Raw genomic sequence first — 27,444 nt, 5'->3', positions numbered from 1 at the left:
TTACTAAAAGAAGAGGGAGGACTGGGGTTTCGGCCCTTTCTCTCCTACATCTTTTAGGCTAGAGGAATCTCTCCTCATTTTTTCGAAGTGTTCTTGACGGTAATGGCAACATCACTTCCTACATGAATCTGCCGTAGAGCTCTCAAACCTTGCTGCTTTCAAGAACAAATTATTCAAAATCAAGATGAAAGCGGGACAGTAGTTAATCTTCAAAAAAACTAGACAGGGTCATACCTACGGATGATAAGTATTAGATTGGTTTGTCCCGGGAATCTCCTAATAAAACTTGACAGTTGAAGCTTGGATAAGGTTTCAGTTCTCCGTGTCGGCAACAAAAAAATAAAGCATAAAAAAATATCTTTCTCTTACGTAAGACTCTAGAGAAGGGAGATGGGAGTGAGAGAAAGAATGCCAAGAAGAAGTACACTGAAATAATACAACAACAAGCATGACGCAGAATGCAAGTCTCATACATGGGTAACAAATGGACTGCACAAAAGATGTCTATATATATGAATGAGCAATTTCAAGATTTAACAGTTCAGTAAGATCGACTATGGGAGGAAGAATCAGCTCTGAGCTGCCGATGCAGCAGGGTTGCTACTATGGAATGAAGACAGAATTGTGTTGTTTTCTGGAGTAGGAGCATCGGCGCTAGCATGCTGAACAAACTCCTCAGGTGACATATGTGTCCCGTGGCAAGCACAAACAATTCTGATCATGTTCTTACCATACTTGTAAGTGACCCCCGAAATCGTCTTACCATGAGGGCCTGTTCCAGTGGTAGAAACCCACGGAAGATCAGGGCATGAACCACATCCACCAAATTTCACACTAGCAGCAATTCCTGGCCTTATAGCAGAGCCTTCATAAGGAAAGCCTTCATAGGATGATTGATCCGATATTTCCTTTGGCCGGAAGATTGCATGCATCCCCTTTGATTCATCCTCTGCATGGGAGGAGAAACAAGTGGGAATCTCCTCCGTGTTCCACTGTTTTCCAGCAGCTTTTGCTATTTCTGAGACCACCCTTCCTTCACTGGGGAAAGATTCCACTGAATTATAAGGCACCTGATGGGTTGCTGCATCCACAAATAATGTAAGAGCCATAATCTCAACCACAACCAAACCATATGCAAGTCATGGTCATCAGAAAAGAGAAACCAGTCCATTAACAAAAAAAAATGAAGTGTTAACAGTGAATAATGGGTCAACAGTTGTTTTGGAATGTTAATTACAGACACCATGCCCCAGAGAGATGTGAATCCAAGACACCTCATTGGAAACGTGTAAATTATTTGCTGTAAATGTGGCAAATATTGCCCATTACCCATACCAGAGCCTACCATCCAAAGAGACTCACTGCAAACATGCACACAATCCAAAAGTCTATCCAGCTTCTACCCTAGCAATTAAGACTAGCAAATTGAATAGCAGAAAGACAACCGCTCAATGACCAAAATTTCATCCATGGTCAAATGGCCATTACCATACAAATAATTCTGTTTACAGGACTCTCTAGCGGTACCTTTGAAATGTCAGCATCATATCAATCTGTCTTTTCTAAAGTAGGGCATCTAGACATTTCCTTGGAAGAATCAATATCAACATAAGTAAACCAAGTTGATCAGCACCATCTTCCAGATTTTATATTCTACTTTCTTTTGTTGTGTCTGTTCAATCATTTCCTCGGAAGAATCAATATAAACACAAGTAAAGCAAGTTGATTGGCACCATCTTCCTGATTATATATTCTAATTTTTTTCTTTTTTTTTTTTCTGTGTTTGTGTGAATGACTGAGAGAGAGAGAGAGAGCAAGAAGTTTCCATTTTATGAACTTTTGAAAGAAGGAAAATTGAAGATGTCAGCAACAACCACCCAATCCCCTATCTAGAAAGACTTTTTTTCTTCATATAAGAGAACACTTAACGTAAATCTGGGTGATTATGACAATATTGTGATAAATTCAACCCACCTTCATGACGATCTACATTTGGAATTCCATTACCCAGACCCTGGCTAGCATAGGCAGAGAAGTGCTCCAAAGTTGGAAGCTGGATGGCAGAATATCCAAAAGGTTGTGGGAAGTTGTTCGACTTCATGGACTGGTTTATAGGTGTCTCACTGTTGGCAGATGGCACCAGGTGCACAAATGAAGAGTTGGCAGGAGTAGGTGGAACTTTCACAGGTAGCGTAAAAGATGTACTAATTACTGAAGTTGGTTGGAGAGGAAACTGGGAAACCCCATAAGGCCCACTAGCCTGTTCAGTTCCTGAGACACTGAACTGCTTCAGTCCTTGGGAATCTGTAGCATTGGCATCAACAAAGCCCTCCTTATCCTTGAACCTGGAACCATTGGATCCCCCACTCATATACTGTTTGGTGATCTCTTTGCGCTGTAAGACTACCCTTGAGTTTGATTCTGCAACATCCTCATTTTCAGCAGACAAACCATCTCCCAATGCTACTGAAACATGTGAAGTTTTCACTGCAATTCCAATGCATTCAACCTCCTCTTCATGATTTTTTTTCTGTTGGGACTCCTCGTATGGGAATTTGCGCTTGTTAGATGAAGCCTCTGGCCACAAGCCCTGGTGATATCTACTCAACTTTGAGCTCGTCTCATGCTGATCAGTAGAAGCATCTCCCCCTTGACTAGGGAGCTTTTTAAGGTCCATCCAGAAATTATCTTGTGAATCACCTCTTGGTGCACTTGGATCCTGCTTCTCAGCTGAAGAGGTGAAAAAAAATTTGAATGTGCCTTCACCACTAGTTTGTTTGTTGCCACCACCTTCCTCTGCCTTGGGATCCAAAGACCCATCCTTAACTTTTGCTTTTCCAGCAGAACCACCACATGAAAGACCTAAGCTTAGCTCAATTCCATTCTCATCCTCCATTGAAAGCGGAAAGAAATTTCACTGAGCAAGGTTATTTCCAATATTGAGTTCTTCAAAAGACAGGCCCTAATTGCTGGATACCCTTATAACAAGAACCCGTCATGAAATAGATCCTGCAGAAAAAACTGCATTAGTTTAGAAAACTTGACGAGGACAAACCAAATGACTGCAGGTTGAATCCACGAATCTTATTAGTAATGAAATATGTCAGACAAATCTTGTTGAATTTGCACTTGTCATTTCAACGTCTACAGAAATGCTGAAAAGCTTGAAATAACTGAACCCAAACACTCAAAAAATGATTCAGAATATAAGATCATAAGGTCCTTTGTCACGTTAGTAAAAGTTGAAACCTTTTTAGCCATATAAAAAGAAAAGTTTCAACATTCAATAACATAGAAAAAGAGCATATTTTCTACTCTCGTTTTTTTCTGGAAAGAAAATTTTAAAACTTGAAACTTTTGTTGCAAGATGGAAATGCGTTAATGCTGTTTTTTTCTGCTAAAGACTTTTTCCACCTAAATCTTTGATGTCAAAATATAACTAAGATCATGAACTAAGATTATATTAATTGATAGTAATCAAAGAGCTTCCCAAAAGACTAACCAAAACAGAAAAAGAAATTTATAGTCATCATCCGACACCTCGCTTCGATGGTACCTGAAGAAACTCCATTAAAGCAAACACTTGAGCATACTCGAGGAAATTTAAAGAACACTAGACTTCGTTCTTAGTTACTGACTACCATTAAATCAGCGACCATGAAAATAAATATAATTTTTGAGTTAGCAAAACAGGCTACACGGCGTGCTTCCAATTTCTCTTAGAATTATTAATATCCGGTAAAAGTCCCGATCGCGGGTGGAAATTATTTGGAAAAAAAAAAAAAAAAGTCAATCCACGAAGCAAGGACCATAAAAAAACTCTGAACTGAATCGAATCGCCAACAAAACTTTACACGTACCACCTGGTGTCCCAAAACCCATACGAAGATCGTCCCAACTCTTAACCATATGAAGCGATAAACTAGGAACCAAATAGACATATCAAAGCCTAACCTAATCCAAATAATCAACATTCCAGCAGAAGTGGCGATTGCTGGTGGAAAATTTTTATCCCAGAAACTGCTTAACTCAAACAGTTAATCGCAAGTTTCCTGATTTTTCAATTCAAATACAAAAAATGGGACGAAACTAAGAGACGAGAAGTGAGATTCCTCACCTGAATCACTAACCTAGTCAGAAACAGCCGAAAGATCTGTAATTCCAAAAACGAGAGAGAAGGATGGCGCGGTGAAAAGCAAAGACCATTTACCTTTTCTGGTTTGAGGGAGAGAAGAAGGAAGGAATATGTTGGTTAAATTATTTATCGGGTAGAGAGTCACAGAGCAGTTCTCGCTATTCTGGTATCTTCTTTCCCTAATTTGTCTTTTGGGCATGTGATTCTCATGGGATGGATTCAACTCGTGTACATCCCATCCCATGAGTTTAAGCTCATGTTCATGTTCATGATAAGGGATGCTATCAAATTCGTCTTTGTATAAAACAACTGTGCCATTTATTAACCTTTTTCTTTTTTTTAATTTACATTCCTTGAATATAAATATTCAATTCTTTTATATAATGTAAAAGTATAATGTATTTAATTACTGATAAAATTCCCAGTGGCATAAAAAACAAGTTAATAAGGGTAATTTTAATTTACATAAAAAAATCAAAGAAATTTTTTCATATTTTTTAATTAATATTAAGAAATAATTTCACATGGATTAGTGGATACAAATATCTTGAATTTATTTGTTAAAAAAAAATTTCTTAAGTGACTAAGGCCCAGAAAAGACAAAAATAAGAAATCAAACCGATTATAGGATGGGATAGGAATACACTTAATTTCATGATTCAAGTGTACTGAGCAGTTCTGCACGGAACGGACTGATAAAACAGAAATAACAGTTTATTTGACATGGGGATAGGCTTAAGATGGCTTTTCTTAATTACAAAGAGGAAACTTCGAGGTTGCTCAAAGATTGCAATTCCATATCCTTCGTTCTGTTCAGTTGCTTTATGACGTCAAGGCGTGCAGAGGAATAAGGAGAAGGTATCTAGTTTTTTCAGAAAAAGTGTCAAGTCTTAGCAAAGAAGTGATTTTGATCTGATTTTGATCCAGAATGCTATTTTAACAGGAGAAAGTTTCGTATGAATTACCAGGCAAGGTGCGTACTTCTTAATTGCAGCCAAGATAGCAGCATGACCGACCGCCGATAACTGGTAAAACAATAGCAACATATTCAAAATGCATTTCCACTGAGAAGATCTAGTCCAACAAATAATTCTTAAACCATGAAATCTAGAATGAATGAGGACAAAAATCTCACAGGAAGTAACATAAGAATCGCAACTGGAATCACTGAAGCAACATCAGCTAGTGTTCTCCTTAACTTCTTCGCCTCCCTATGAGTAAGTGTTTGCCGGCAAACTTGCTTCCACAGGAGACCAGTAGCCACTGACATGTCTACGAACAGCAACCGCGTTCCAACATAGGTATCCTTTCCATCACAGCACCACATTCCAGAGCGTGAGTTCTTGATTCAGTTCTCAACTAGATAGACAAGTAGAGTCAATAACCTCACCAAAGTTGCAGATATCATCTTTTCAGTAGATTTTCTGACCCAGCTTTGAGAGCCAACCTTAGATTCCACAGCGGAAGGAACTTTCCTAGAATTTGCTACATCCATCCTATCCCTGCTAGAAACCTGCTGTAGAAGTTACTCATATGCAACAAAACGGATAGAGCAAATAGGACCTCATACCAGTTCATGGTGCCAGGATTGAAAACAGAAACACTAAACAGAGTGAAATTTATAGGAAACAGAAAATAAGAAACATTATTGCAACTGTTGGAAAACTTCTCTAACTTGTTAAAGGACGAATGAAAAATATCTAGAAATTTATAAGAAACAAAAAACAGTGGATTAAGACCTTCAAAAATGCAAACTCAAACTTGCACCTTCAAACGTAAAATATTAACGTGTTAATGCTTAAAAGTGCCCCATTGGGCATTTTTTCATGTGCTTTGATGAAATCGAAGACTAGCATAGATGTTTCTTGGGCTAGAGAAGAGGATTTCCCGGCAGCACCTCATTTTAGGAACATCATTCACCCTCTGACATTCCTTGGCATTCCTTTTGAGGATTTTTTGTCCTCTGTTTTTAACCTCTATTTTGCAATTCTTTTGCTTGTACTCTTGCCTCCCTCATTAGTCTTCTTAATGGAATCCTTTTTTCCCATGGTAATTAAAAAATTGTTTAATTGGATACTTTTCTCTCTCACATTTGTTTTTTCATGTTTCTAACTTTTATTTTTCACGGTTCTAGTTCATTTAATGTTAAATCCATCCAATCAGAAGTTGATACAACATCAAAGTAAAATATGGTACTAGTACTGTTAGAAAATCTACTAAAGGAGTTTCATCTTTTCACATTAGTTATTATGTCTAGAGTTTATACCATCTTATTCTACATGATTAGATCAGTCTCTAGTTTTATTTTCATGTAATTTGAATATGTATATTGGGAGATATAAGTGGTTTAAGTATTTTTAAGTGTATAGGGAATTTTAGTAATATGGCTTCAATCCACTTAATAAAAGAGAATGGGAATCAAGCACAACCCCCAACGAGAGTCATTGAGAACTCTCTCTTCCCTCAACTCTCTCTCCTTCTTCCTCTCAATTCCTCTCCTCACTCTCTTCAATTTTGTACTTTTTCATGGTATCAGAACAATAAATCTTGGTTGGAAGCTTCTAAGCTTCATCAATCATTCTCCTTTGAAACCAACGATCTCCAAGGAAGGGATCCTTCAATTCCTTGGTTGATTGGTCAGTAAAAATCTGAACTTTTGAGTTCTTCTGCCATAACCGTAGGGTTGATGGTTCCTACTGTATATTAAACAATTTTGTGGCTGGTTACTGCCCCATGAGGGTTTATTGAGTTGAACTCTACCCTTTTTACACTAAGTGCACCACCCCAATACTGCTTGCGTCATCCATTCATTGACTGATGTCAACCCTAACTCTTGGTGGGTTCATAGCTTACGCTATTTCAATTGCATAGATTTGGATTATTACACTCTTGTGGTTGACATACATTGCAATTTCTCCCCTAACCATAATTTGGAAGATCTCATGCAAAATACACCAAGAAGTTGCTCACAGAATTCTGAAATATTTGAAAGGAACTACTGGAAGGATTTGTTATACACTCCCCAAGGAAAGATTGATGTATTAAGATACTAATATGCTAATTATGCAAGATCCAAGATAGTTTGAAAGTCTACCGCTTTGTTGGTAATAACTTGATTAGTTGGAAGAGTAAGAAACAAAATGTAATAGTCATATCCAACACCGAGGTAGAGTCTACAGCAATGGCTCATACAACGAGTGAGTTCATGCAGGTGACATCAGTTCTTGTTTAGTTAGGACTCACATTACAAAAGCTACGGTTATGAAGTGTGACAATCAGGCAACAATTTTTGTATCTACCGTTCCAAACTTTTACGAGAAGACCAAACATATCAAGGTAGACTGACATTTTATCAAAGATTTTGTAATTCAAGGGAAGGTTGTTACACCATATGTGAAATTATTTAAGCAAATTGACGATATCTCTACGAAACCTCTTGGAAGATGTGAGCATTCGGTTTTTTGTGACAAGTTAGGACTGTATGATATCTACACTCCAGCTTGAGGGGGAGTATAAGAAGTGTAACAATCAGGCAGCAATTTTTGTATCTACCATTCCAAACTTTTACGAGAAGACCAAACATATCAAGGTAGACTGGCATTTATTAGAGATTTTGTAATGCAAGGGGAGGTTGTTACACCATATGTGAAAACATTTGAACAAATTGACGATATCTCTACGAAAACTCTTGGAAGATGTCAGCATTCGGTGTTTTGTGACAAGTTAGGACTGTATGATATCTACACTCCAGCTTGAGGGGGAGTATATGAATATATGGAGTCAAGTGAATTTTGGTCATTACACATGTATATTCGTGATTTCTATTGACTAGGAAGTTCATAGGATAGTGATACATCAATCTAATTCTGTTTTCTGTGTCATATTTAGCTTTATATGGCTGTAGACAGTCGATGCATGTACTAAGAGCAATTTTGTCCTTTGATTTCTTTTTTACTTAAGTGATATTAATAAAGAGATCAGGGATCGAATTGACCCCTAATGGATGCTACTCTCTTCGCAGCCTTCTTTTTCCTCTTTTCCCTTCTTCTTCCCTCCTTCTCTTCCCTTTACTTCCATATTATACAATTTCATACAATTCTTCGTGATAATAATTATTAAACACTATCTGTTGACTAGTTCTAACAAACTCATGGCCTTAACTAAAAAATAGTTAGACCACATGCTTTAAGTTTTAATTTTTTCGCATAAAAATTTATAAATGATTTTATGTGAGGTTTCAACTAATATTCCCTTAAAGCCCAAAGGTTACTCATAAAAATTAGAAAAGGTTGTTTCCAGAATGGTTTCCTACCACTTTGCACGAAACACATCAGAGTTAATGGTTGGTGAAATAGATCAATCGACATCAGGATGTACCTCACAGAATTGAGCTATGTGGTTGGAAACGTGTCCAGTTGCATGCTCAGTTGCCAAATCCACTGGACTCCATTGTGCTTTTTCAACTGATGTAACTGAACTTACAATTTCATGATTTCCAACAGAAGCTCTTTCCTCAGGCTCACCACTTTCAATGATTTTGAGCTCACTATTCAATATAGCCATAATCAGGACAATCAACGTAAGAATTCATTAATTTGATTAGTAATAACGGAAAAGAGCTTAGACATTATGTAGGATGGGAACTTACGATGATCCATCATAAGAAGCCCAGTAATCCTCTAGACAAATATTTAGCATATTTTGACTGCACATTTCAGCAGGAAAAGAAATGAACATCTTATAGGAATGTAGTCACATAACCAAAAAGAAAGCATTCACTAAGGCAACCTTCTAAGCAAAAAGATCACCAAATTTGGACTTAAGGATTGCTGAGTTGACTTGCTGAAGTGGGCAAATCTTGAAAAGAGGTCTGAGCAAACTTTGAAAACAGTGGAGAAAATAATCTCTTTCTCTGCTTGAATAGCATGTTGTTTCATTCTCCTTCTAACTTGACAACTCACAGAAGGAACAGCAGTGTAAAAATTTAACCATCCAATTTCTTCAGTAACTACCTATAAGAAACAAACCATAAGATTCCAAGACTACGAAAGTGGAAATTTTCAGTAGTTTTTACCTAAGCTAGTGTACTTTTAGCACAGATTGAGCCGTGACAGTTTGAAGACAAACCTCTATAAAATGTTGATAAACAGATACAGAGGACAATGCTGGATAGATAAAAAGGCTACCACACTCCAAGTAACTGCAGGAAAGCACTAGATAAAGTACAGCATAATTAAAGATGCAGATAAAAGTTGGGATATACACAAAAAGTGTGCACACAATCAGCCAAGGAAATTCTCCACAGACTTACCTAAGAAAATCTTTCACAGGCTCATCAAGATCCTTTATGCCCATATAAGATAAGAATAGCCTTGTTTTTCTCCCCAAATATGCAAAAAGCCCAAGTATAGCAATATCACTCTCAAGAATCTGTCAAATGTACACACAAGGTTCAAAGAAACAAAAGGAAACTAGCACTGACTAAAGCAAATAACATTACCTTGTTCATAGAAACATTTACCATGAACTGCTTCAAATTCATGATAAACTACAGAATAAGAAGAAATGCCATTTTCCAAGCATCTCAAGACATAATTCAGTCACTCAACAATCAATTCAAGAATTACTTTGGCCTTTCAAGTCATTGAGATGTGGAGTCAGATCATGACTGCAGAAATTGGGATACTCAACAACAGCTTGGCTGTCAGTCACACTCCAATTTTATCATCCAAGTAGCCCAAGAATCATGAGGACAAAACTTAGACCTCAAGAAAACATTGATATCAGATACAACAAACTGCTCAGAGAACCAAGGCAAGACAGGTTCGCAGAAAAAATTGCAAATGATATTAAGGTCGTCTGCATGTTACATTTGTCCTTTATAGTTCCCCATGTAATATCATTAGGATGGAGAAGTAGGTTTTGTTGAATTGAATTCAGCCATTTTATTCAAATATGTAACCCAGTGGGCTAATTCTAAATTTGGATAGATTCTATAGCAGAATAGTTCAAAATTTCCCACCATTGTGATATTTGTTCCAGTGAGAAAGAAGCTGTTTCTTATGATGATTCATACATTGTTTGACATCCCTAAGAGTGATTGGAGTCATGCAAGAACTGGAAAATATTGAACAATCAAAAGACTGACCTTAGGGTCATAGACGTTCTCCAGGCTGGCAACAAACCCTTCTCTCTGGAATGCAAAAATAAGTTTTCTCTGGACCAAACTCATCCAAAAAAGAACATCTTCACTTGCATTACAGTGTGGCGAGATTGAACCGTAGTGAATGAAGAACTCATGTTCAAATCCTGCCACTGATGCTAGCTTGTGCAACTTATCCAATGGAACAAGGTCATGTACTAAGTTCATGAGCTTTCCCACTAATTCTGGAATTGATGAAGTAAACAAGGGAAAAGAGATACGCCTTGCACCCAACTTTCTGATTGCAAGGCAACAGCTGATAGCCAGAATGATCACTGCAGCACCACTGGGATTTCTTGTTGTTTAAGTTAATTTCCTTATACATGCCTCTTTATCAACTCAAAAAGAAATTCACAAAAACCAATATCAGGGTCTTTTAAAATAAACAATTTCAGGGAAAACCAGGACTCAAGTGGAATCTGATGTGCCCACAATCAAATATTAGTCACAAACTTTTGATTAAGTTTCTTGTAAAGATGATATATTTAATGAAAAGGAAAATAGTATAAAAAGCAAAAATGAAGCTGCATGATAAAACCTTTCGGAATAATCAGCAGACCATTTCCCTAGAAGAGGAGAAAAGTGTCCTGCTAAAACGGGCAGCTGCTCTGTCTTGAACCATTCCACCAGCTTGGTATTCCTCCTGTTCAACTGATGTTCAACGTGGTCCTGGAGTGTGCTTATTCTTGGGAAGAGACTTAAAGGAAAAAAGAAAAAATGGAGATAAGCAATCAGAACAGAAATGCATGACTTCACACCAAAATGTTGCATTTTAATTAAGACAAATGACACAAGTTTTCTGTTCTAATAATGTAATATCTCAGCTTGAGCATGTATTCTATATTAATAATAGATCATCTTCACAGTACACAACTACACATATCAACGTGATAATGAAATGTACTCACATTTTCTGCACTGAGTCAAGATCTCTTTCATGGTCATTGTAAAGTCTAATCCATGATCCAATTGCTGTTTGTAGCAATGCATATACTGCTGCCTGTTTGAGAAGATTAGAATTGGTTTCTCAAAACCTATCTGGAAAAATAAATTCAGGAACTCTTCAAGGATGACCTCAATATTATCTGTGAACAATAATATGGGTGCCCAGTGTAGATAACAATGGTATCAATTAAACAAAACAAATTAATATAACACCATCATGACTGCTGTAGCTAATAGAAAATATTATTCGGAAACCACATGAGACTCTCTTGCTACTTCTTCAATGAGACATATAGGCCAAATTTCAAAAAGAGACACGATCCTTGTAACTTGTTTTGAGTTGCAATACCTGATAAGCAAGACGCTTGTGCCAGGCATGCACGTCCACACCAATCCATGCCTTGGCAACTTGTGCATCTTCCCAAGCTAACTTATGACTTCGTATTGCGGTCGTAAAGCTACTTGCAGAATGATGCAAAATCTGAACTAGAAAATCTATCCTATTAAAGTCTTTTTCTCCCATATCATCCACACAATCTGTATATAGGGGACTTGCAGATAAATCTGAATATGACATCCCCTGATAATACCATGTAGAAGGCATTCCAGTGTGGTCGGATAGGAATTTGAATTCGGTAGAGTTTCGTGATACAACAAAACATTGCTGTCGCTTCAGCTGCAAAACCCACGAAGAAAATCCAAACACAGGGTCTGAAAAACTGGGCTTCGACCTCTCTCCTTTATGCGTCCTGCAACGGCCACTGCAGGGGAACAAAACTAGTCTTTTAACCAGAGTACAGGAAGCATCAGGACAATCTATCACATTGCAGCCCACAAAGAGGTTTTTGAGGACAAAATAATTCTCGACATTCTATGACAGTGAAGTCATTCACAAGCGATAAGTTATGTTTTCCAGCAAAAACCCAAATCGCTGGTAAGGAAGAAAGTAAAAGGGACTTAAAATTAACCCGTCCAAATCCACAAACTTCGGCAGTATAAGGGAAACTAACACTGGAATGCGTCAAAAATTGCAAAAGGAGCACACAGATTGACCAAAACAAATGATAAGGAAAAGAAAAAAGATCGAAAAGAAAAGAAGAATGAATCTAGGAAGAACAACACAGGCAGGGGGTGTAGTATCCACTTGAGTCCATATGTGCATTCAAGAAGAAGTAACATCATTGGATCACAAAGCAACGCTAAGAAGACAACCATTTTCCATAAAGTGCAGAAGCAGGTAAGATGAAATTCAAAATTACAGATTAGGAAGTTCATTGATAGCGCTCAGAGTGAAAGGAGGAAATAAAGAGAAACACCTGGGTGTATGCAGGGAGGTCGGGAGACGCGAAGGCGACGACCATGCCATGAAGAAGGAAGAGAGGAAGGAGAGAGGTGAGGGACGGAGGAAAGTAGAAGAAACGAGGGAATGCTGTTCTTATCCATGGCAGGCACTAGGCAGCGCGGACTCCCTGTCTAGGATTTCTCTCCCGCCTGCTGTTTCTTAATTCGTTTTGTTCGAATCTCTGGACATTGTGTTTGTCTGACGGTACGAAGGCAGACAAACTGAGTTTTTTTAAAGAGTAAATTTTCGTATTCGAGGAAATTTGGGAAATTTCAATCTACAATAGAATCTACATCGTTCCGATCTACATAGAAATAAATAAGATATAAAATTCAAAGAGAGCCAATCCAAATTTGCAATATCTATGGATCAATACAATAATATTAATTCAGTCCGGGCTTCGGAAAGAGCCTTGCGAGCAGCTCTAGCTCGACTCGATTCAATCTCAACTAGAGTTCGAAATCTGGGATTAACTCGTTTAAATTAACAAGCCAAATTTTACCAAATCGAGGTTCCGCTCGAAAGCTCGTGAGCCGACTTGATCGAATCGAGGTTCCACTTGAAAGTTTGCGAGTCGACTCGTTAATTTAACGAGTCAGCACGGGATTCGGGGGAGTCAGGACCGGAGTGGGAGCGAGAGCGAAGGGAGAAAAATTCTTCCTCCCCTCGTGATTGTCTACCCCTCCGGCCGTTGTTGTGGCCGCTTCTGTCACCGTCGACTCCCTCATCTAGTTATATACACCTAATATAACAACATTTTTCTAAATGAAATTTTTTATGAAAAAAATCATATAATTTTCTAAGTAAGATTTTCTTACCAAGATGGGCTAGAAATCGTATAGAAAATTTTTGAATAAGTATTGATAGTTGATGCTATAATACTTTTAGCATGAGGCAATTTTCATAGCAATTTTGTGTTTGACATTTTATTTGATTAAAAATTTATCGATAAGTATAGTAATATATTATATTGATTATTAATTTTTATTTATTTCCCTAGAAGAGGCAATAAAAGTTCCATTTAACTTTCCTAAGAAAATTTAAAAGTATTTCTTGTAATTTTTTAATAAGTCACTAATAGTAATAGAATTTTATTTAAAGATTTTTTTAGAAATATGTATCATAGGAAAAACATTTATAGTTTTTCCTATAATATAAATTTTCAACTAGGGGCACTAAGGAGGCCATAGTAAATTTATGGCTAGATTCAAAAATTACAAAATAAGCTAGACAACATTTGGAATAAAAAAGATTAATATTAGTGCATTCTAATCTATTATCGAAATTCAATCCTGAACCTCCCCTATCATTCTTTTTTGTTAATTGTATGCATAATTTTATATATAATTTATTTGACATATATTTTACATAGAGTATTAAATTTAGGTTAAACTCGAACTCAGCTAGAGCTCTAACTCGAACTCAGTTAAAATAATTAGGTTCGAGTTCGATTACAATTTTAGGTTCGAGGCTAGGGTTGGTCAAGCTCAAATTCAAAATATTTAAATCAAACTCAACTTGAATAAGGTTCGGATTCAGCTGGATTCGATGCCACCCTTATGCCCAATTTTAAGTAGAGGTCATTCCCAATTTTATGTAAAATGTATGTATAATTTTATATATAATTTATTTGACATGTATTTTTTGAAAAGTTGTAAATGTATGTTAGAGCGCGAACAAGAGACTTGTATTTTTTGAAAAAAAATTTAAATGAATATTGAAGCTCGAACATGGTTAAAATTATTAAGCTCGAGCACGATAACAATTTTAGGCTCGAGCTCGAAATATTAAATCAAACTCGGCTCGAACATGCCACTCTTACATCATCATAGCATGTGTATCATATGGTTCCCCAACCCAATTATTTTATCTCCATAAGAGAAACACTCCAATTATTGAAAAAATGCAAAAAATGTGAAAAAAAAAAAAAAAAAGTTTAGAGAGGACTTCATAGGTGAAAATGTAGCTCAATTATGTACTAGATAACTGAGGTTTCATCTTTAACCTGTTGGACATAAATTATATGACATGAGACATATAATGACGTTTTAGTAACATTATATATTACTAATTTCTAAATTCAACTCCTTAGATGTTGCACTTTCAAGGAAGGGCGCCTAAGATGCCATATTTTCATATTTAAGTAAATCTGAAATATTACTTTATGAAACTAATGAGACTACAAAGTGGTATAAACATAATGACCTTTTAATTAGTAGTCTAATCAGATGTAGTTAGTCAATTTTCGGAATTTTTTTTTTTAATATTCGTGTTAAATAAGTAAATTAGTTACTAATTACCCTTTTAATCTATGAGTCGGTTCACAAGGGCACTGGACCCGTCTACTCGGGTCTCACTTCGGACCCGAATTCACAATCCACGCTCTCTCGTCTTTACCGGCGGTACCGTTTTTAATTGAAGGGAATCTCCTGGACCGATTCAGCTCGGAATCAGTTCTAAATTGGGCTGTATGGTATCAACCTACAAATGATTTTTTTCTACGATTCCCCGAGTTTATTTAGAAATTTAAAGTTTCAGAGAGGATATTTTGCTTGCTTGGTCTATTATCATTTTTTTTTTGTTAAGGAGTCATGATCTTCGTAACTAAATCCTCTTTTTTCGGTCGCCACGATCGTATTCCTGTGATTCTTAAACCCAATTTATGGGGCCTGTTATAGGATACGACCATTTTTGGGGCTTGAAATCAAGTGCCATTTTCTTATCCAATATACTTAATAAATCGTCTTACTATAAAATAGGCTGAAATTTTACTTGTTCTTGTTCGAGTCAGCCGACGAAATTGGTCGACTGCAACAAGATTGTCTGTTTTCGGACTGTGATTTTGTTATTTTTTACTCTCGAGTCTGTTTCAGTGTCTGGGTGTTCGATTCTATTAAAAATTTCCTTTCGATCAGCGAAACCTGATCTGAAACAGCTTGGAGGAGTGTAACAATGGCGGGTGGTTTTGTCGGTAGCGACAAGGGCAAAAGAGCTTCGCAGTACGAGGGAAGAGTTACAAGGTATTTCGTATTAACTGTTATCGTTGCATCCATGGGAGGGTCACTCTTCGGATATGATCTTGGAGTCTCCGGTAAGTTTCAGCGTTTCCTCGATTTTTTTTTTGTCTGTCATTTGCTTTTCTCGATGTTTCTTAAATTTTGTGGAATTCGTCCCGTTATTATTGTTGCTTGCATGTTTTCATTATTCTGCGATTTTGTTTTTGGTGAACTTGATCTGAAAGGTAACGGTGGTTCGTGAAAATGGATACATGTTTTGGTTTTCGAGTAAGGGGGGATATTCGAAATTCGATTTTCTCCCGCTAAGGATGCAAACTCGACTCATCTGTTCGTCTTTGAGGCGATTGCTGGCACGGTTGTATTTTTCTTTAACCAGTTTTGGTTCATGGCCTGTCTTTAAAATTAGATAAGAGGAAAAACTTGGGCAATTTTTTCTTTCTTCTCGTTTGAAACTGATGGAGATACGAGGGATGTTTTTCTCTTCTCTCTTCTTGGATGACATTAGAATGGTTTATAGAAGAAACCATTGAAATCTGCATGAGATGCTCCTTCGAATAATGATTCGACACGTCTGGCATTATGGATTACGATTTTTAATTTTGCAATATTATCAGGTGGAGTGACTTCCATGGATGACTTTTTGAAAGATTTTTTCCCAAAAGTACTCAGAAGGAAGCAGCAGCACCTCCACGAAACAGATTACTGCAAATATGACAACCAGATGCTCACCCTTTTCACATCTTCGCTCTACTTTGCTGCACTTGTATCCACGTTTGGAGCTTCACATTTGACCAGAGCCAAGGGCAGAAGAGCTAGTATTCTGTTTGCTGCAACTAGCTTTTTCTTGGGTGCAGTCGTTAATGCTGCTGCTGTTAACATTGCCATGCTCATTATCGGCCGCATCTTACTTGGTGTAGGCATCGGTTTTGGAAATCAAGTAAGTAATCCAAAATATTGAGAAATCAAAGAGATATCCAACCTATTGCTCTTAGGGTGATCCCATAATTTTTTTTTAAAATTTGCAGTCTGTTCCTCTTTATCTGTCTGAAATGGCACCAGCCAAACACAGAGGAGCTGTTAATCAGCTGTTTCAGCTCACCACTTGCTTCAGCATCGTGGTTGCGAACATCATCAACTATTTTACAGCGGAATTACACCCATGGGGATGGAGACTGTCCCTTGGTTTAGCCGTGGTGCCAGCATCGCTGATGTTTTTGGGGGGTCTTATGGTTCCTGAAACTCCCAACAGTCTCGTAGAACAGGGGAGATTACAGGAAGCAGAAGCGGTTCTTAAGAAAGTAAGAGGCACAGAAAACATAGCTGCAGAACTCGCTGACCTCGTGGAGGCGAGCGAAGCTGCTCATGCAATAAAGCATCCATTCCGCAACCTATTCGAGAGGAAAAATCGGCCCCAGTTGATCATTGGCGCCTTCGGAATCCCTGCTTTCCAACAACTCTCAGGCAACAACTCCATTCTGTTTTACGCTCCAGTCATCTTCCAAAGCTTGGGTTTTGGATCTGGCGCGTCCCTCTTCTCGTCCATTTTAACCAGTGGGATGCTGGCCGTTGCTCCATTTGTTTCAATGGCGTTGGTGGACAGGGTAGGAAGGAGGGCGATGTTCATCGAAGCCGGCTGTCAAATGATAATAGCAATGGTAAGCAGTTCTCCGGCATTCTTCTCTTAAAGCTTCCGCGTACAACAACAGAGCAGCTTATCGAATACTTTTCTAAAAATGCAGGCGACTGTGGCTGGTGTACTGGCAACTAAGTTCGGTCACGGGCAAATGCTCCCCAGAACTGATGGCATCGTGCTAGTGATCATGACTTGCTTGTTCTGCCTTGCTTATGGGTGGTCATGGGGGCCTCTTGGGTGGTTAGTTCCCAGTGAAATCTTCCCCTTGGAGACCAGATCCGCTGGGCAGAGTATCGTCGTCTGCGTCAATATGTTCTTCACAGCCGCAATTGCTCAGTGTTTCCTCGCTGCACTGTGTCACCTTCGATATGGGATTTTCATCCTCTTCGTTTGCTTGATTATAATTATGACGCTCTTCATCATCTTCCTCCTGCCGGAGACAAAGCGAGTTCCAATAGAGGAGATGCATTTTCTATGGGAGTCTCATCCTATCTGGAAGAACGTTGTGCTAACGGAAGAAGAAAGACTGGAACGAGGCCGGCAACCAGAGGGACACACATAGGCGTAGGATACCCACTACTTGAGAATGTCGCTAAACCGAAGTGGTACAAAGATCAGCAATTGAAATCCCCTTTGCGTTTAGTATTTGATTTCTATAAGCGAGGGAACTCTGAATCAAGATTTAGACAGTTTCAAGTTCTTCAATATGACTGATTCTTTTCGTCCAAAATTACCGTTCTTCAGCAATTTTTATCTTAATAGAAGAAAATCATTGGAAAAAATTACCGTTCATTGGAAAAAATTTCTCTTGATTTTCTTTGACCTTTAAGAAATGTTAAAAATGATAGAAAATGAGTTTCCTATATATAAGAACAAAACTTTATGAAAAAAATTCATGAAACACTAAGGGGGAGTTAGTCCACAATGAATTCCCCCCGTATTACTTAGTTCATCCCATTTATGGCGTTAGTCCAGAATGACTTCATGACTTGAATTGAAGTGAGATAACACCATTTCATTCGCTTAGGCAAAAACGGGGGAAAGCTGTTTCCTACCTATTTTGCGAATCATCAGCTTTCCACGTGTGACGCGCGTTGCTTTCCCCCCCCCCCCCCCTCCCCGCTATTCTGTTATCCCTCTCGTCCTCCTCTCTAGACGCAGAGCCCCCTTGGCCTCCCTCTCTTCCCCGCCTCCGCGATTTTTCTCCCTCTGCCCCCACCCCCGTCAACCGTCCTCCCTCTGTCCCCACCTTCGTCGTAGAGCCCCTCGGCCTCCCTCTCTTTCCGCCCCCCCCCCCCCCCCCCCCCCCCCCCTCGTCGGCCTTCCTTCCTCCCTCTCTCGACCTCCGTTGCAGAGCACGGGAGGCCAAAGCACCTCGACCTCCTGGCTTCTCTTCTCTCTCGGCCTCCCTATTTTCTCCCTCTCGGCGCACCGTCGGAGCGTTGCCTCCGTCGCCGTTGCCAAGATCGCCGCAAAGGAAGACGAAGACGATATTTAATTTTTCCTAAGTTAGGAAAAATTAAACATAGTCATAATTGGTTTAATTATCCAATTAATTAAACCATTAGTTTTTATTTTTTGTTAATATATTATTAATTAATAATATTTAAAATGTATATTATGTTATTGATAAATTAATATATTTATTTATTTATTATGTATTTATTTATTTTTATTAAAATAATGAGTTTTAATGTTAAACTATATCTTATATTATTACAGTATAATTTATTTATTTATTATATTCACTTATGTTATTTTTTATTTTTTTATTTATTTTAAATAATTTATTCTAGTCACACGTAATTAGTATATTAATTTATAATAAACTATAATCATTAATTGGTTTAATTATCCAATTGTTATAATTAATTAAACCATAATTATTGTTTTAATTTATAATAAATTATAATCATTAAGTAATATAATATAATTTTTCATTAATTAAGATATTAATATATTCTATTACTATACGTTAAATCACTTATAAGTGTAGTAACCATGCTTATTTTTGTTAATTATATGTTTAAGTATATGTTCTATTTAAGTATATTATAAAATGTTACTTATTCTCTTTTTTATATCATATTTTTCATTTGGGGACACTAACACTGGAATCTATTTTCCAGCCACTTGAACTCGTCTATACTAAGACCCAAACATGAATTGAAGTGGAAGCAATGCATCTCACTTCAATTCAATTTTCCACTTCATTTCCATTTCATTGTGGACTAACCCCCCCTAAAAGGGGTAAAGTGAATAATTCAATTCATCTTAAATGAATCGATTCAACTTCAACTCATCCTTGAGTGTTAGTATAGACGAGTTCAAGTGCACTGGAAAACAGATTCCAGTGTAAGTGCTCCCAAATGAAAAGTATGATACAAACAAGAGAATGAGTAACTTCTTTTAATATACTTAAATAGAACATATACCTAAATAGATAATTGACCAAAATAAACACGGTTACTACACTTATAACTGATTTAAAGTATAATATTATAATATATTAATATCCTAATTAATGAAAAACTATATTATATTACTTAATGATTATAGTTTATTATAAATTAATACAATAATTATGTGTGACTAGAATAAATTATTAAAAATAAATAAATAAAAATAAAAAATAACATAAGCGGATATAATAAATAAATAAATTATTTTTAATAACATAAGATATGTTTTAACATTAAAAACCACTAATTTAATAAAATAATAAAAAACAATATAATAAATAAATAAATATATTTATCAATAAAATAATATTTTTTATGTATTAATAATTAATAATATATTGTCACAAAATTTAAAACTATTGGTTTAATTAATTATAACAATGGGATAATTAAACCAAAACAATTTACCAAATATTTATTTTAAAAATATTTTAATTATGACTATTAAATCGCTAATTTAATATAGTAATTATAAAATAAATATATTAAAAAAATAAAAAATACTTATTATGTAAATAAAAAATATAAATTATTATTTTTATGACGATGGTTTAATTTCCTAACTTAGGAAAAATTAATCCATCGTCTTCCTCAGCGGGCGCTGATATTGATTCGGAAAACAGGTTCGAATCTAAATTCCCCATTTTTTGCCTGAGCGAATGAATTGATGCGATTCACTTGAAGTGAAAACCATTCTACACTACCCCCTTAATCTAATGAACTAAGTAATACGGGAGTAATTCATCTCACTTCATTTTGGACTAATCCCTAAAGTGATTCTTGATCATTTATTTATTTTTAATATGCATAAAATGATTTATTTATAGTGTAATTATAAACACCATAACTAATTTCCCTATTGTTTGCTATGACGACACAAAAGCAAAAAAACTGGTCAAAGGAAATTTAAGTGAAAAAATTAGTCAAAGCAAAAAATGAATTTCCCATCGTTTTATTTTTCTATGGCAGCACAAATGGTCCCAATCACATGTCAAAATTTTAAATTGAACCCAATTTGAGTTACTTTGAGATTGATTCCCCCATAATTTGAAAACCAGTCCTAAGATTTTTTATGGATCTTGAATTTTAATCAATTCAATTAGAAATTTTAGAAAAAAAATTGCACTCACACATAATTAGACTTTTACCAGACCCATGGACTTAAAGTAAACCCTAATAGTAACTGTATATAACAAAAAAAAAAAAAAAATTATAAAAGAGGAAAACGAGGATAGACTTAAATCCAACCGATGTTAGCTTTAGGTAGTTTTTTGTTGTTCAAAGAGACATTATTTACATGAATATCATAGCCTCATTATATTTACAATAATACCATCATTTCTGTTTTATTTTAAAATAGGAGTATAATGGAGTGGAAGGAGTTACATTAATCCCTGTGGCGGAATTGAGAATCATCATGGTTTTCCTAACATCCATAATGGTTTCCATTTTTTAAAGATGCAAGACATGTGATATATTTATTGTTAATGTAATGCCACATTCAGTTTCTTCGACAGATGGAGTAATTGAAGCTTTTTTATTGAAGATAAATTCTGTCATAAATTTGCCCGTGACATGGTCTCTCTCTCCTCTCCTTTCCGTAGAAAAGTTGAAGACGATGCAGCTGTAGTGATCACCTGTGTATAGTTTATAGGTCACCATTAGTGAGAAAGTATAGTTTAGTGACTAAAGTAATGTTGCTGGAGAAAGCAGACCTTGATGGATCTTGACAGCTCCATGGTTTCCACCCCGCTGATATGAATTATTTGGCTCTCTTTGCCCCAATATTGGCTCCTGCACTGGTTAAATTACAAGTGATTCGAAAGTTTAGTTGTTTTTTCTAATAATTGTTTTCGGAAACCAGCTGAAGATGCAGGTGGTCAGCATCTGCAACATTGGCCGCCGACAGGGACAAGGGTGTTTTGGTCCGTGGAAAAGTTAAAACTGCCGAATGGCACAAACCTGTAGACTATCTGGATTACTCAACTCCAACGTGGCACCTGGTTTCCGGTTTTTTTACCAGCACTGCAGAGGCTGGAGGTACTGGTGAGACCTGGTTTTCCCTGAGCTGGAATCACTGACAGGAATGGTCGGGGTCTCCGTGGAGCTCCTTCCAGTTCGATCATGGCGTGATCTAAATCAGAGGTGCGCTCAATTGTAACGGCGAGAGACTTACGATGTTAAAATGTTACTTTATCTTCTAAGCCCGTGATAAAGATCAAACGTTGTGGTGCCTGGAAGATTGTTTGCCACTTCGCTTGAATCTTCTTCTTTTTTTTTTTTTCTGTTGTTCTTATGTTTCTGAGTTCTTTAACCTTAGTTCGTTTTCCTTTGCTAGGCCTTAAGCTAGCTGGATATTTCAATGCTTTAAAGAGCGCCAATGAATTTCCTCAAAGTTTTCCCAACTCTTTTAATATTTTGCGGATTTTAGGTTTCGTTAATGAGCTAGTTCATAGGTGTTCAGTGTTGTTATCGCGTTCAATTTACAGGCTTACTTGGTCGTAAGTAGCAGAACTAATACATAAAAGTTGCCTTTCCCCTTCCTTCACCACCGCGTTGCGCCCCGCGCGGTCGCATCCTTCTCAACTTTTACATTTACAAGTATTATTTGATTATTGCTACTGAATCCATATCATCATCTCGTCTTTAATTTTTTTGAGTAACTTCTCTGCCCGCCCGTTTCCGCTGTCAACAAGTCTGCCTGTGTTTGGGGCTGAAGGATGCGGATTAGAGAATTTCCGTTTACAGAGCTACATGTGAAATGAATGAAACTGAAATTCTCCGAAATAATTGCCTGACAAGATCTGTTTTATGGTTTCTTTATATGAAAATTTCGCTGCTTGTTTTGGCTGTATATATATAAGCGGCTAATGTTTCTAGCCGTTATGCACTTTTTTCTTCCGTTTTTTCTTTTATATGGCACTATTACTTCATTTTCTAGAAATTAAGCTTCCATTGGATAGTTTGTATCCTGAACAGTGAAGGCCAGAATATCTGTAATCAGTAAACAAATTGCAGGTGCTGTAGATTAGTACCATTCACTGGTCGAATCTATGAATAGTCAGTGACATTCATCTTTTTTCATTTCTTTGCTTTATATGCTTTTGTATATGTTTTGCTTGAGTTCTTTTAAGCAACAGTCATAATCAAAAGGCTAATTGTCTGAGTATCTTTGGGTAGGATAATTTCCCAGACTAACTCTATTATTGGTTACAGAGAACTGCAAGGAGCTGGAAGACATGGGAATTCAAGTGTTCAGCAATTTGAGTGATTCTTCACTCAAGTAGTTCAGAAATGGAGTATTTGGTCCGTTTGCAAAAGCTTTGTCAAATGGAAACAAGAAAGTTGGTTCTCTTAATGGCAATAATAGGTAGTATTGTCTTACTTTTTCAGTCCTTCACGCTAGCCCATAGAAGCGTTCAGGTTTCTGTGTCTCCTGCTGTTGATGTTAAATTTCCTATGCCTGGTCAAAACAGCTTCTTAGGTGGAGCATCTGCTCCTAAATTTTTGGAATCCAGTGAGCTTCACCCTTTAGATGTCTCTACTAAGTCATCAGTAGTTAATCACGTAATAAGGAAATCTGAGTCTCCTTACATGGAGGGAGATTCAGAGGGAATTAATAGAACCAAGGAAATGGATGTAAAGCTAGGGAATGGACTTCTTTTGGAGGAGGAAGGAGCTCTGGAGGACTTTGATATAGATGAGGACGAAGACATGGATAATGATTTTCAGCCGGGGAAGGATGACGAAATGGATAACCTTCTCTTACTAGAGCAAATTCGGGAACCGAATCTTAATAAGTCTGGAGACTCTGAAAGCAATAGTTCTTTACCAAAAGCTAGTACTTCATTTTACAGTGGTAAACAACCAGAAACTAGTGTTTTGTCAGAAACCATTCAGACATCAGAGCTGACCAAGATTGACTCAAAGAAGGGCTTTGAACCTTCTCCAGTTTCATTGGCAACTACAGCTTCTAATATGAATGTCACAGCGAACTTGGACGTATATTCCAGTGATCCTGTCATATTGACTCCCCCTCACACGTCTTCAACAAGCAAGGGAGCAACAACATTGCTATCGAGGGGTGAAAACACAGAAATTTCACAGACTGCTTCAGAGGCAAATTTGACGTTATTTGATATTCCAATATCAAAGATGAAGCATAGGGGTTCACGAATTAGATCAATCCCAGAGATGAACCACATACTTCGGCGAAGCCATTTATCTCGTGCAATGGTCAGCATTTAGATTGCTTAAACTCTATATACTGGATAGATGTTCTTGGATGTACTGGAAATCTTAACCTTCAATATTGTCTTTTATTTCCAGAAACCGCTGAGGTCTTCAGTGCGTGATAGGGAGATTTTATCTGCAAAGGCACAGGTTGAGAATGCTCCAATTGTAAAAGATGATCCTGATCTTTATCCGCCTCTTTTTCGAAATGTTTCCCAATTTAAAAGGTGAGCGTATCAATTAGTGCTACTGTAAAATAACTTGTGTGAAGCATTTTATTTAGCTTATCATGCTTGACTTAGTAATATATGGAAAAGCTTCATGTGTTCATCAGTAATTTACCTCTGCAAATAGCTCTCCTGCAATTGCAGATAACTAATTCTTATTTGCACTCTAGTTTTACTTCTCATCGGCTGGATCCGCCATGCAACACCATATAACTCATTGTACAGATTTGTTGAATCAAAACAGCTCAGACTGAAAGTGAATCACCAAATTGCTTTCTAGAACTGTTTTATTTTATGTTTTCTCCTATCAAAAAAACTTTTCTTCTATGGTCTATCTTTTTTTTTTCCAAAATGTTGTGGTGCTTTACTCTTGCATCCTACATGAAGGATCTTTCCAGCTTATGATCTATTAGTTAATGGAAACTTCAGAAAAATGAGATTGGGCATTTTGAATCATGTCAGCCAGCAATAAACTGGCAATTCATGCTGTGGAGGCATTTTCACCTCTTTATAAGGTTTCATGGTTTCCTTATTGTCTGATCTTTAATTTTTTTTCCTTGGATTGATTTATTTCACACTAAGCTTGTTACATGTAATCCTACCTCTATTGGCAAGTAAGTCCAAAGTTAATGACAATGAGTAACTTTGAAACTTTTTATTCATTAGCACTGGGAAAAGTTATGTAAGGTTCTCTAGAGCAATTTTCTAATGAGACAGCTGAGTTACGCATGCTATGTCCTTTCAATGCATTATCATCAGGTTCCTTCAAATCCCTGTCAAGTAGAGACTCATACCGTCTTATTAGATCCATTTCTGATACGACTACACAAATATTGCCCTGTAATTACATTTTTGAAATAAAAACTTTAAACCCAAGTTCGAAAATATGTGAAAGTAAAAAATAAAGAGTGACCTATTCCTATCTACCATCAAATTATAGGGTAATCTGAAACAACACCTAGAGTTGTACTTCTTTGCAGCAAACAATCCTCGGTAACTTGGAAGTTGGAAGATCAAGCTTTCCATTTCATGGTACTTAATTTTTCCAAGATTAAATGTATTATATCTAACAAAGCCTGATGAGCATTTGCTTGGGGAATTTACAATCCGAAATTGTATTTGCTAAGAGTTTTGAAAAAAAAAAAAAAAAGAAGGATTTGCTAAGCAATTACTATGGAATTGAAAAATTGTAATCCTATTTGTACCATTTGGATGCTTTGTGATTCCTGAACTAGTTTTGGAAGCCAATGCAAAATTAGTGTGGTTTGAGATAGCATATTGTCAGTAGAAGGTGGAGGCAACTTCACAACTAACAACAGCTGGCATTAGTTATACATGGAGAAATGAAGTTTTTCGTTTTTTCCTATCAGTTATGAAATTCAAGCTACATAATTTAAAGTTTTTTGGTTTACTCCTATTCAATTTTCATCTTCTATGCTGGACATGCTTTTTACACTACTTTTTTGTGGTTGTCAAGAGAGATGAGTCTAACCAGTTCAAATTTTTAACAGAGGCCATAATACTTGTTTGACTAGCATATAATTCCAATGCTGCTCTACATCTTTCAGGAGCTATGAATTGATGGAACGCATACTCAAGGTCTATGTGTACAAAGATGGAGAAAAACCAATATTCCACACTCCACTACTCAAAGGAATCTATGCCTCGGAGGGATGGTTCATGAAGTTGATGGAAAGAAATAAAAATTTTGTTGTGAAGGATCCTAGAAAAGCTCACCTATTTTACTTACCTTTTAGCACCCGCCTGCTAGAGTTTGCTCTACACAAGCGTGGACTAATCAAACAAGATATGGCAGAATATTTGAAGAAATATGCGAGCACTATAGCTACAAAATATCCTTTCTGGTATAGAACTGGTGGGGCCGATCATTTTCTTGTGGCTTGCCATGACTGGGTAAGTTTATTTTTTATCTTTTAAACCATCTTTCAGAAAAATGATTAAAAAAAATCTGTTTTACGTGAATTTGGGAACATGTAATTTTTTAAAAGTTTTGCCTACCAGCATGCTGTAATGAATATGTTATGGGAAGGACTAGCAGCTTTTCTGATCACCTTTTCCCTCTTAGGCACCATATGAAACAAAGCCGCATCTGGTGAGTGCTATCAGAGCCCTTTGCAATGCAGATCTGTATGAAGGCTTCAAAATTGGGAAAGATGTTTCTCTTCCAGAGACATACGTGCGATCTGCACGGGACCCACTCAGAGACCTTGGAGGCAACCCTGCTTCCAAGAGACAATTTCTTGCATTCTTTGCTGGGAACATGCATGGATGGGTTCGGCCAGTCCTACTAAAGTACTGGGAGAACAAAGATCCGAACATGAAGATTTTTGGGCCGATGCCTAGTGGTGTTAGAAGTAAAATGACTTACATCCACTACATGAAGAACAGCAAGTTCTGCATCTGTCCCAGAGGTTACGAAGTCAACAGCCCACGAGTGGTGGAAGCCATCTTCTATGAGTGTGTTCCGGTGATCATTTCAGACAATTTTGTGCCACCTTTCTTTGAGGTCTTAAACTGGGAAGCATTTGCAGTCTTTGTTGCAGAAAAGGATATTCCCAACTTGAGGGACATACTTCTGTCTATACCACATGAAAGGTACCTCACCATGCAAATGAGAGTAAAGAAATTGCAACGACATTTCCTCTGGCACAATCCTCCCGTCAAGTATGACATATTCCATATGATTCTTCACTCGATTTGGCTAAATAGATTGAATCAGATAAGGGTTTGAAAGGTTTGGATCATAAGTCCGATAGTAGTGAAGAATGATTTCTCAGCCATGTCTCCTCCTGGAAGAAGTCTTTCCTGTTAGTTACAAGCCCGAGAAGGTGGAGAAGTAAAGCACCCAAGAAGGAAAACTGTATGTGCTAAATAATCACCTATTCGTCACAGTCAATCACAAAAAATTGGAACGAGCGAAGTTGAAAAGAGAACTGGTGCATTGGTCAGCTGCCTTTCCCCTTGCATCAGTCATTTGTTGTATATTACAGGCTTCAAGTTGAAATTATTCGTCCTTTTTGAGCTGTAAATTGTGGGTTATGTTTCATTTACACTCAGTATTTCTACGTTCCCGCTTACTTCATACTCTTACTGTTACTAGTGTAGAGAATGTAACAGAAGCAGTCTAGCACAAAATAGAAACTATACGAACGACATTGTAATTTTTTTTCCATCAGTCAGCAGGACATAGTTGAGACTCGAGCCTCAACACAGCTTACTTGCTCTCA

The 27,444-nt window shown here is 37.0% G+C and overlaps 4 protein-coding genes across 5 annotated transcripts; 2 read left to right on the top strand and 2 right to left on the bottom strand.

The window, feature by feature from the left end:
- Positions 1 to 409: 409 nt before the first annotated feature.
- Positions 410 to 4,278, bottom strand: LOC137941106 (protein NINJA homolog 1-like). Of its 2 annotated transcripts, none has more exons than XM_068786367.1 (3): positions 4,118 to 4,278; positions 1,975 to 3,009; positions 410 to 1,081 (listed from the first exon to the last, which is right to left on the bottom strand). In XM_068786367.1, exons 2-3 carry the CDS (start codon positions 2,894 to 2,896, stop codon positions 570 to 572), a joined length of 1,434 nt encoding a protein of 477 aa, XP_068642468.1. In that variant the 5' UTR covers positions 2,897 to 3,009; positions 4,118 to 4,278; the 3' UTR covers positions 410 to 569. The 2 variants fall into 2 exon arrangements, with proteins under 2 accessions (XP_068642468.1, XP_068642469.1); XM_068786368.1 differs by having other exon boundaries at positions 4,131 to 4,278.
- A 528-nt stretch (positions 4,279 to 4,806) lies between these two features.
- LOC137940044 (uncharacterized) lies at positions 4,807 to 8,836 on the bottom strand. Its single transcript, XM_068784952.1, has 6 exons — positions 8,784 to 8,836; positions 8,513 to 8,681; positions 5,526 to 5,648; positions 5,271 to 5,441; positions 5,101 to 5,160; positions 4,807 to 4,997 (listed from the first exon to the last, which is right to left on the bottom strand). Exons 1-6 carry the CDS (start codon positions 8,831 to 8,833, stop codon positions 4,890 to 4,892), a joined length of 681 nt encoding a protein of 226 aa, XP_068641053.1. The 5' UTR covers positions 8,834 to 8,836; the 3' UTR covers positions 4,807 to 4,889.
- Positions 8,837 to 15,576: 6,740 nt separating this feature from the next.
- Positions 15,577 to 25,608, top strand: LOC137941079 (sugar transport protein 14-like). Its single transcript, XM_068786330.1, has 5 exons — positions 15,577 to 15,715; positions 16,256 to 16,578; positions 16,667 to 17,296; positions 17,381 to 17,779; positions 24,956 to 25,608. Exons 1-5 carry the CDS (start codon positions 15,577 to 15,579, stop codon positions 25,055 to 25,057), a joined length of 1,593 nt encoding a protein of 530 aa, XP_068642431.1. The 3' UTR covers positions 25,058 to 25,608.
- On the top strand, positions 21,348 to 27,444 carry LOC137941078 (probable glycosyltransferase At5g03795). The gene is made up of 5 exons (XM_068786329.1): positions 21,348 to 21,881; positions 22,953 to 23,972; positions 24,066 to 24,196; positions 25,765 to 26,110; positions 26,283 to 27,444. The coding sequence occupies exons 2-5, from the start codon at positions 23,031 to 23,033 to the stop codon at positions 26,946 to 26,948; spliced, it is 2,085 nt and encodes a 694-aa protein (XP_068642430.1). The 5' UTR covers positions 21,348 to 21,881; positions 22,953 to 23,030; the 3' UTR covers positions 26,949 to 27,444.

Source organism: Aristolochia californica, unplaced genomic scaffold (assembly GCF_029961685.1).
Source record: "Aristolochia californica isolate CCGP_79_NKW_82.1479 unplaced genomic scaffold, dmAriCali1.0.hap1 SCAF_9, whole genome shotgun sequence".
Taxonomy (NCBI): Eukaryota; Viridiplantae; Streptophyta; class Magnoliopsida; order Piperales; family Aristolochiaceae; genus Aristolochia; species Aristolochia californica.
This window is presented reverse-complemented; position numbering and strand designations above follow the sequence as displayed.

Excerpts from the sequence above, each read along its gene's own strand:
- LOC137941079 (XM_068786330.1), top strand. The coding sequence starts at position 15,577 with ATGGCGGGTGGTTTTGTCGGTAGCGACAAGGGCAAAAGAGCTTCGCAG. Across the intron at positions 16,579-16,666 it reads GCATCGGTTTTGGAAATCAA|TCTGTTCCTCTTTATCTGTC; the intron begins GTAAGTAATCCA and ends TAAAATTTGCAG. Across the intron at positions 17,780-24,955 it reads ATCCTATCTGGAAGAACGTT|GTTCCTTCAAATCCCTGTCA; the intron begins GTGCTAACGGAA and ends CATTATCATCAG.
- LOC137940044 (XM_068784952.1), bottom strand. The coding sequence starts at position 8,833 with ATGCTAAATATTTGTCTAGAGGATTACTGGGCTTCTTATGATGGATCA. Across the intron at positions 5,442-5,525 it reads AGATGATATCTGCAACTTTG|GATACCTATGTTGGAACGCG; the intron begins GTGAGGTTATTG and ends TGTGATGGAAAG. Across the intron at positions 4,998-5,100 it reads AGAAGTACGCACCTTGCCTG|ATACCTTCTCCTTATTCCTC; the intron begins GTAATTCATACG and ends TGAAAAAACTAG.
- LOC137941078 (XM_068786329.1), top strand. The coding sequence starts at position 23,031 with ATGGAGTATTTGGTCCGTTTGCAAAAGCTTTGTCAAATGGAAACAAGA. Across the intron at positions 23,973-24,065 it reads GCCATTTATCTCGTGCAATG|AAACCGCTGAGGTCTTCAGT; the intron begins GTCAGCATTTAG and ends TTTTATTTCCAG. Across the intron at positions 24,197-25,764 it reads AATGTTTCCCAATTTAAAAG|GAGCTATGAATTGATGGAAC; the intron begins GTGAGCGTATCA and ends TACATCTTTCAG.
- LOC137941106 (XM_068786367.1), bottom strand. The coding sequence starts at position 2,896 with ATGGAGGATGAGAATGGAATTGAGCTAAGCTTAGGTCTTTCATGTGGT. Across the intron at positions 1,082-1,974 it reads AAATGTAGATCGTCATGAAG|CAACCCATCAGGTGCCTTAT; the intron begins GTGGGTTGAATT and ends TTGTGGATGCAG.